Source organism: Octopus sinensis, linkage group LG10, assembly GCF_006345805.1.
Source record: "Octopus sinensis linkage group LG10, ASM634580v1, whole genome shotgun sequence".
Taxonomy (NCBI): domain Eukaryota; kingdom Metazoa; phylum Mollusca; class Cephalopoda; order Octopoda; family Octopodidae; genus Octopus; species Octopus sinensis.
Window position 1 is genome coordinate 40,534,936 of NC_043006.1, and position 10,000 is coordinate 40,544,935.

Consider the following 10,000-nt stretch of genomic DNA (forward strand, 5'->3'; position numbering starts at 1 on the left):
GGTATCAAAAGGGTTAAGAATGTTTCTCTATTATATATTTTAACTCTTTTGTGACCATATTTCTGTTGAGATGCTCTGTGTTTATTTCAATTAATTTCAAATATAACAAAGAATTTAGTAAAATAACTTAGTTATCATTAAGCTAGTGTTAGGAATATACATTGTGACTAAGGTTTGGTGGAAGATTTTAATTCAAAACTTATGCACAACTTTTGAAAACAAGTCATTTGTATTACAGAATCAGAGGCGGTATCAGCCAGGTTGGTATTGAAAGGGTTAAGAATTGTTTCTCTATTATATATTTTAATGGACATAGAATAATGATCATTTCAAACTGAAGCTTCTTGTCAAGAAATATGAAAGATTGTTAATAATGAAAGGTCAGACGCAAACAAAATTGTTTCTTCAATCTGACACGAGAGAGTGTGTATGCGTGCATGTGTGTGTGTGCGTGTGTGTGTATGTGTTGTGTGATGTGTATATGGGCATGTTTGTGAATGCATGTATATGTATGAGTGTGTGTGACATATATGTGTGGCACATGTGTCATATGTGTGAGTGTGTGAGTATGAATGAGAAATCGTATGTGTGTGTGTGTGTGTGTGTGTGAGTGTGTGTGTGAGAGAATGTGTATGTGTGTGAGTGTATGTATATATCTATGTTTATGAGCACTTGTGACACATGTGTGTGTGTGTATGTGTGTGTGTGTGCATGGTGAGTGTGAATGTGTGTGAGTGTGTACATGTGTTTGTTGTGTGTATGAGTGTGTGTGTTCTGTGTGTATGTATGTGTGTGGGTATGTGTGTGCATTTCACAAGTATGTGAATGCATGTGTGTGTATAAGTGAGATTGGGTATGTGTGTAACTGTGTGTGTGAGTGTCTATGTGTGAGTGAGTGTCTATGTGTGAGTGAGTGTGTGAGAGAATGCGTATGTGTGCTTGCAGAGATATGTCTATATGTATGAACACATGACATGTGTGTGTGTGTGTGTGAGTGTGTGTGTCCGTGTGTGAGTGTATGTACATGTGTTTGCTGTATGTATGAGTGTGTGTATATGTGTGCATGTGTGGTGAGTGTGTGTGCAAGTGTGAGTGGTTACATATGTTTGCTGTGTGTATGAGTGTGTGCATATGTGTGTGTATGTGTGCGAGTGTTAGCATGTACATGTGTTTACTGTGTGTATGAGTGTGTGTGTCTGTGTGCAAGTGAGTGTGTACATGTGTCTGCTGTGTGTATGTGTATGTGTGATGAATGTGTGTGTGTATGCGTGTCTGTGTGCAAGCGTGAGTGTGTACATGTGTTTGCTGTGTGTATGAGTGGGTCTGTGTGTTCAGTATGTGTATGTTATATGTTTGTGTGTGTGTGTATTTCACAAGTATGTGTATGCATGCATGTGTCTGAGTGGTGTGTGATACATGTGTATATATTCATAAGAGGAGATGCTAATATTGATCCTTCAACTCACCTATTATGCACAGCTATTGGCATTTTCTCACTGTTTTGGTGCGAGACAATGTTCACCAAACTAAGCATCGTTTCAAATGGTGGCAGCCTGGTTTTGTCCTTCCAGAAAGTCACATCATAGTGGTTCACAATGGTGTAATAGTATGACTCCTACCGACAGCAAATTATAAAAAGATAATAGCAATAAAGTCATAAAACTCATGATGATGATGATGGTAATGATAATGATGATAATGATGATGATAAATATGATGATGACACTGTTATATATATAATATATATATATATATATATATATATATATGTTTCATTATTGAGGACTGGCAAGCCAGAAGGCTGCACCAGGCTCCAATTTGATCTGGCAAGGTTCCTACAGCTGGATGCCCTTCCTAACGCCAGCCACTCTGAGAATGTAGTGGGTGCTTTTTACATTCCACTGGCATGGATGCCAGTCAGGTTGCACTGGCATTGACCACACTAGAATGGTGCTTTTTATGTGCCACCAGTACAGGAGCCAGCCAGGTGGCACTGGCATCAACTGTGCTCAAATGGTGCTTTTTACATGCTACCAGCATGGGAGCCAGTTAGGCGGCACGGCATCGACGATGCTCGCATGGTGCTTTTTATGTGCCACCGGCATGGGAGCCAGTCAGGCGGCACTGCATTGACAATGCTTGAATGGTGCTTTTTACACACCACCAGCACAGAAAAAAAGCACCATGTGAGCATGGTTGATGCCAGTGCCACCTGACTGGTCCCATGCCGGTGATATATATATATATAAGACCTTCCATACTCCTTACCTCTTTGGTATAAGAAACTCTCAAGACATTGCATTGAAATAATTCTTTGTCCATGAAATTAATTAATTCCAAGTTAAATTGACCAAAATTCAGAGACTGACCAATTGCCGTTGGCAAATAGCTGGTGTTTTCCTGCAAATAAAAATAACAGTATTAGAAGGATAAGTCAATTTAAATCAAGAATTTCATGTGAAATAGACTAAATTCTTTTCATCTTTTACTTTTTCCAGTCATTAGACTGTGGCCTTGCTGGGGCACCACCTTGAAGATCTTTTAGTCAAATGAATTGACCTCAGTACTTTTTTAAAATTCTTGTACTTATTCTATTGGTCCCTTTTGCCGAATTCCTAAGTTACAGACATGTAAACACACCAACACACACACATACATACATACATACATACATACATACATACAATACATACATACATACATACATACATACATACATGATGGCTGCCCCCTCATTATCGAGTATGGCCATTGCACGAAGCTCAACTGTTATTGGTGCTGTGATCGAATGTGACTTTTATTTGCTTTTTAAGGCTACAGCCAGCCATTCAGTTGAGACTCACAACACCATCAACAATCATGAACAATGTTGTTATCGTGCAATGCCTGTGAACAAATTAAACACACTACCTGGCAGTGGCTAAAATGCAAACCGATCAAGTTTATGTATAATTATTCTTTTTATATGTTTGTTTCCTTTTACACAATATTAAAACAATGGCAACACCCCAACTAATTTTATCTGTGAGCCACCCCTGTATATCTTAGTGGATAGTTGTTTGAATTCAGAAAGAGTTTAGTTATTTGTTTGCTATTTTAGGGTTTTGTTGGTATACCCAGTGTTCTACTATTTCATTGATTTGATTCTTTTACAATTAGTAACAATAAAACAGAAGTTTCCTTAGAGGATCGAACTCACATTGGTTAAGTCTCTAAATGTTACTATAGTCAAACACTTTTCTTTGGTGATAATGTTCCAAAATTCAGGCATTTCCTCTCGATCTGGAGATATGGCTAAAATGAATTTATCTTCCTCATAACCCTGGAAATACAACAGAAAAAGTTTTTTAAAGAATTATATACAAACATCAGAAATATTAAATTTCTAAATATCTCACATCTCTGAAGGAAATAAATTTTGCAAATTTATCCAAAGACAACTTGCAAGCTATAATGTATTGACTAGCAAGCTTGCTATACTATGCTGAAGAAACATGTATAGAATTGATTTGTTTCTGGCTGGCTTGAAAATACTAAATGATGAAATGCCCAGAAAAATTTACAATACAAGGGGATGCTGAAAAGTTCCTGGCTTTAAGAGTATCATGAAAGGCCTGGTTGGAGACCTAACCGTCTGAGTTCTTTACAGGGCTTAGAAAAACTGAAGGACCACTGCAATAAGTGTGTGAATCTGAAAGGAAAATATGTTGAATAGAATCATAATTAACTGATCCTCTTGTATTTTCTTCTACCCAAAGCCAGGAACTTTATTACATGGAAAAATGCAAGCAAGTGAAATAATATTCTTAAGATTATAGACCTAGAAAAGTACAGGACAAGTTGTTACATCTGGTAAAGTACAGAGCAAAAAAATTTTTACTTCAAATATTGCTAGTCGTTGAGAGGACGTTGGTGTTGCCTTGGCAGAGGCTTGTACTCTCTGAGTGCTCTTGTTTGTCTTAAGATCTTTTATCGTTTATCTTTTACTCATTTCAGTCATTAGGCTATAACCATATTGGGCTTTAGTCAAACAAATCAACCCCTTTCCTTATTACTTTGCTTCCTTTTTAAGCATGGCTCTTATTTTGTTAGTCTCTTTTGCCACACTGCTAAGTCATGGGTACATATACAAAGCAACACTGGTTTTTAAGTGGTGTTGGAGGAAAACACAAACACAAAGACACATATACATATGTATGTATATTCATACATATGAATGCATCTACATGCATACATACATACATACATGCATAGAAATGTATGTACATACATACATTCATATAAATGCATGTACATACATACATACATACGAATGTATCTACATATATATGAATGTATGTCCCTACGTACATACATGCATGCATACATACATATGAATGTATGTACATAATACATACATTCGTATGTAGATACATACATACATACATACATGGTGGCTGCCCCCTCGTTATCAAATATGGCCATCGCACAAAGCTTAATCAATGTTGTTATCGTGCAATGCCTGTGCAAGAACATTTTTTTAAAGTCAGGAAAGGCTGTGCACTGAGTCAATCCCACTCACTAAGCAACAGCAACCATAATCCGAAAAGAAGAACAAGTCAACATCATCGGCAACCACTGAGCTGCAGGTTTTATGTCGGAGTTATCCCAGTTACCTGAGTTACCTTCTTCTAGAAGGATGCCCTAACAAAGGCTAGGAGTCCTTCACTCCCAATGGTTTAACTGTGCGATCGGGTATTCAGTCCAATTATTTCTATGTCCCCGCGCATGATACAGCCGTAAGACATTTATTGGATGGCCGTTGACTCTCAAGAGTTCCTCCGCCCTTTGACGGGTTTTGTTTTTCATCCCGCAGGGTGTCCAATAAACACCCTCCTCACCAAGCAAGCTTGATGGGTTTGCCGGTTTAGTCGCCAACGACCCGACCATGCAACAGGTTGCACTGCGTTACATGTTACCAGTAGCACTCGAAAATGACCTGACATACATACATACATACATACATACATACATACATACATACATACATACATACATGTCTTCCAAATTTACTCCCAAGCCATAAGCATTTGCTTAAGGTGCCACAGAGAAGGACTGAACTCATGACAATATGGTTAGGAAGCAAGCTTCTGAATCACACAGCAACACCTAAAACCTCTAATTATTAGGAAGACTAGAGTTGACTAAATCTCCAGTATTTTACCAATACTAAAACCGCCCCACTATAATCATCATCATCATCATCATCATCATCGTTTAACGTCTGCTTTCCATGCTGGCATGGGTTGCACGGTTTGACTGAGGACTGACGAACCAGATGGCTGCACCAGGCTTCCAAATTGATCTGGCAGAGTTTCTACAGCTGGATGCCCTTCCTAACGCCAACCACTCTGAGAGTGTAGTGGGTGCTTTTTTGTGCCACCGGCACAAGGGCCAGTCAGGTGGTACTGGTGACAGCCATGCTCAAAAGGTGTTTTTTATGTGCCACCTGCACAGGAGCCAGTCCAGCAGCACTGGCAATGACCTCACTCAAATGTTGTTTACCACATGGCACTGGCACAAGTACCAGTTGAATGGTGCTTTTTATATGCCAATGGCATGGGAACCAGTCAGTGGCCCTGGCAACGATCATGCTCAGATGGTGCTTTTAATGTTCCACTGGCACAGGTGCCAGTCACGTGGTGCTGTCATCGGCCACGTCAGTGAATTTGATTTTGATTGTGAAAGCCAAATAATATTCAGCTCAATTAGATCTCATAAAATAAAGAGAGGCAACAAAGTACCCCTACATGTTTTATCAGACATTCAGCTGCTTCACCAAACCACTGCAGATTATATGCAGGAATGTTAATTACTTACCTCAATTAAGGAAATTTCGAAATTTGTGGTGGACATATTGCGTTCATCTTTGAAATAAAGAAAAAACAAATCATTAAAAAAATATTCAGAACTTTGTAAGGATGAAAATAATGTTTAGGTGCAGGAATGGCTGTGTGGTAAGTAGCTTGCTTATGAACCACATAGTTCTGGATTCAGTCCCACTGCATGGCACCTTGGGCAAGTGTCTTCTACTATAGCCTCAGGCCGACCAAAGCCTTGTGAGTGGATTTGGTAGACGGAAACTGAAAGAAGCCCATCGTATATATGCATGTGTGTGTGTTTGTGTTTGTCCCCCAACATCACTTGACAACCGATGGTGGTGTGTTTATATCCCCCGTAACTTAGCGGTTCAGCAAAAGAGACCGACAGAATAAGTACTAGACTTGCAAAGAATAAGTCCTGGGGTCAATTTGCTCGACTAAAGGCGGTGCTCCAGCATGGCCGCAGTCATATGACTGAAACAAGTAAAAGAGTAAAGGATAAAGAGTATAATTTACAGGTTATATAAAGTGTATGTGTTTTTGTGTGAGTGTTTATGTATGTGTGTATGTGTGTGTGTGTGTGTGTGTGTGCATGAGGTGAAGACATATGGCCCACAGTCATAAGGTTTGTGAGTTCATTTGCAGGAAGTATGCTGTGTCTTTGAGCAAGACACTTTATTTCACATTGTTCCCATTCACTCAAAAATTGAGCTGTACCTGTAATTTAAAGGGCCAGCCATGTGACATTCTATGTGATGCTGAATTTTCCTGAGCAGCAGCAGCAGCAGCAGCGGCAGCAGTAGTAGTATAGTGGTGGTGATGGTGGTGGCAGCAGCAGCAGCAGCAGTAGTAGTAGTAGTAGTAGTAGTAGTAGTAGTATGGTGGTGGTGGTGGTGGTGGTGGTGGTGATTGTGGTGGTGGTGGTGTCGGTGGCAGTAGTAGTAGTAGTAGTAATAGTAGTATGGTGGTGGTGGTGGTGATTGTGGTGGTGGTGGTGATTGTGGTGGTGGTGGTGGTGATTGTCGTGGTGGTGGTGATTGTCGTGGTGGTGGTGGTGGTGGTGTCGGTGGCAGTAGTAGTAGTAGTAGTATCTTTTTTTGTTGTTTTTTTTCCCTTTTCCTCATAATGCACAGACTTACCACTGTAAAGTTCCTCAAGAAGATCAGAGTGAACACTGTTGCCCTGGCAGACTGGCTGAAGGATGTCCTGCAAAATAATTACATAAGACAATAAAGAAGGGGTTTTTTTGGGGGGGATTCTGTGCTGAGACAGTATGGAGCTGCTTGTAGGAATGCTGTTAAGGTGTGTGTGTGTGTGTTGAGAGCATATATGGAGTAGTGCAAAAGTAGGTGTACAATTATGGAAAAAAGAAAAAAAGAAAACATATACAATACTCGTTTTATTTTTATCAAGAAAATTAAGTTACGATAGAAGAATTAATCATGGTTAATGACACTGAAAATATCAAAATGGATGGGAGGAAGAGGAGGAGAAGAGGAGTAAGAGAGGAGTGGGATGGGGAGGTCGGGGGGAGGAGGAAGATGAAGAGAAGGGGAGGAGGGCGAGGGGCGGAGGAGGAAAGGGGAGGAGGAGGAAAGAGGTGGAGGAGGAAAGAGGTGGAGGAGGAAAGGGCCGGAGAAGGAGGAGGAAGAAGGGAGGAGGAGGGGAGGCAGGTGTGAAGAGGAGGGTGGGAGGAGGAGAGAAATGCCAGCAAGAAAGAGAGAAAGAAATAGGAAAGAAAGAAAGAAAGAAAGAAAGAAAGAAAGAAAATGGAATGAAAGAAAGAAAGAAAGAGTTACTTACCATAAACTGCCTGTCTGCAATTGACCAACAAGTGATTTCATCTTTAACAGAAATTCTTTCAATTTCACTCTTTAAATCATTGAAGTTAATGTTACAACCAGAAGTCATCATACTCTCAGTTATGACATCGTAAACAAATTCAAGTTGTGCCTAGCAAACAGGAAGAAAAAAAATCATATGATCTTCAATAAATGGCTAAGCTTCAAATAAAGGAAAATATAGTTCTTCAATGCAGATGTAACACTGATTTCTAAAATTATAACAAAGCCATACATTTCAGTGCAAGAGACTGTGGAGACCCCCTTCGGTCACGAATGACCATGGGATTGCACCTAGAAAGTTACTCTCCTAGGCACAAGCCTGGACAAAGTTGTTTATGGAAGACCAGCAGTCGCCCATGCATACCAGCCTCCCCTCTTCACACCACCAGTGTTATCCAAGGGAAAGGCAAAGGCCAATACAGCTTGGCACCAGTGATGTCAAAACTCATTTCTACAGCTGAGTGAACTGGAGCAATGTGAAATAAAGTGTCTTGCTCAAGAACACAACACACAGTCCGGTCAGGGATTTGAACTCACAACTTCATGATCATAAGATCGGTGCCCTAACCACTGAGCTATGTGCAAGAGAACAATCACATATATTCAGCTCTGTCACGTGACTTTTAGAGGCCCCTTGCAACTTTCTGTTTCGAGGGCCCCATCCCTTCAATCAAAATTCATAATCTACACACCTTTTATTCATAGCTATATTTTACCTTATTCTATCTGAAGTTCAGTATTTCACATTATCCTAAAGAACATCTTTAAAAGTACAAGTTGAATTTATTTAGATCTATTACAAATTTCAATAAGTAAAACTTCCAGATATGAATAAAAGAGCACTTTTATAATCCAGGCAACTTTCAAAGACAAACATGGCATGCTTTTCGCTTTGCAAAATCATAGATCAGTTCAGAATAATCAAGCTGAGAGCTAAGTTTCTGTTCAATAGATATCATAGACAATCCACATGTTAGTAGTGCAATGTAATATTTTTACAAGAACTTTTGCAGGTTCAATGTATTAGTGTTTTATTTCTTGAATTTTCTGTTAACATACATAGTTTAATTCTTGTTCACTATCTTAACCAAAGTAAATAGATGACTCAACTACTTTCCTTGATCTTAACATGGGGCCCCTCAACCACAGAGGACTCCTGTGACTGCAGGGGTTGCAGGGACTTAGCGACAGCCTTACATATATTGACTTCACTTGTATATTTGGTGCCAATAGGCAGCAGGCTGGCAGAAATGTTAGCACACTGGGAGAAATGCTTAGTGGTGTTTTGTCTGACTTCATGTTCTGAGTTCAAATTCTACTGAGGCTGACTTTGCCTTTCATCCTTTTGGGGTCGATAAATTAAGTACCAGTTGTGTAATGGGGTTGAAGTAATTGACTGGCCCCCTCCCCAAAATTTCAGACCTTGTGCCTGGAGTAGAAAAGAATATTTTAAGGTGGTGAGCTGGCAGAAACGTTAGCATTCTAGGCAAAATGCTTAGTGGTATTTCGTCTGTCTTTACGTTCTGAGTTCAAATTCCACCGAGGTTGACTTTGCCTTTCATGGCTTTGGGTCAATAAATTTAGTAAAAGTTGCATACTGGGGTCGATCTAATCAACTGGCCCCCTCCACCAAAATTTTGGGCCTTGTGCCTAGAGTAGAAAAGAATATTTTAAAGTGGCGAGCTGGCAGAAATGTTTGCATGCCGGGCGAAATGCTTAGTGGTGTTGCTTCTGTCTTTACATTCTGAGTTCAAATTTCACCGAGGTCAACTTTGCCTTTCATCTATTTGAGGCCAATAAATTAAGTATCAGTTGTCTAATCGACTGGCCCCCACCTCCCCAAAATTTTGGGCCTTGTACCTAGAGTACAAAAGAATATTTGGTGCTATATAAGACAGTGAGTTGGCATATAGTCATTACATGCCAGACAAAATGCTGCTAAGTATTTTGTCTGTCTTTACATTCTGAGTTCAAATGCTGCTGGGTTCAACTATGCCTTTTATCCTTTCAAATAAATAACTAAATAAATAATCTGCCTGGTCTAAGATTCAAACCCATGATTCCTTGACCTCGAGTCCACTGCTCTAACAGACTAGGCCATGTGCCTCCACATGAGAATCAAGATTCTCTATTAATTCCAACAGATACACAAAAAATATGTAACTGAAATAGGATAAATACTAGTTAAGCACTAGAGTCAATACAATTCACTTAACCTCTCCCCTGATATTACTGGTATTGTGTCACAATTTGAAACCAATACCTGATTCTACACAAGATTCACTTTTGCCCCCA

At 39.7% G+C, this 10,000-nt stretch overlaps 1 protein-coding gene across 2 annotated transcripts in view; it reads right to left on the reverse strand.

Annotated features, from left to right (window-relative positions):
- The window catches only part of LOC115216725 (receptor-type tyrosine-protein phosphatase alpha-like), a 60,942-nt gene that overhangs the window by 2,534 nt on the left and 48,408 nt on the right, over window positions 1-10,000 (reverse strand). For both annotated transcript variants that reach the window (XM_036506592.1, XM_029786265.2), the window contains 6 exons: window positions 7,665-7,814; window positions 7,001-7,067; window positions 5,860-5,906; window positions 3,200-3,322; window positions 2,269-2,400; window positions 1,467-1,615 (listed from right to left, as the gene is read on the reverse strand). In XM_036506592.1, the coding sequence (XP_036362485.1) occupies window positions 1,467-1,615; window positions 2,269-2,400; window positions 3,200-3,322; window positions 5,860-5,906; window positions 7,001-7,067; window positions 7,665-7,814 (668 nt within the window). The remainder of the gene's footprint in view (window positions 1-1,466; window positions 1,616-2,268; window positions 2,401-3,199; window positions 3,323-5,859; window positions 5,907-7,000; window positions 7,068-7,664; window positions 7,815-10,000) is intronic.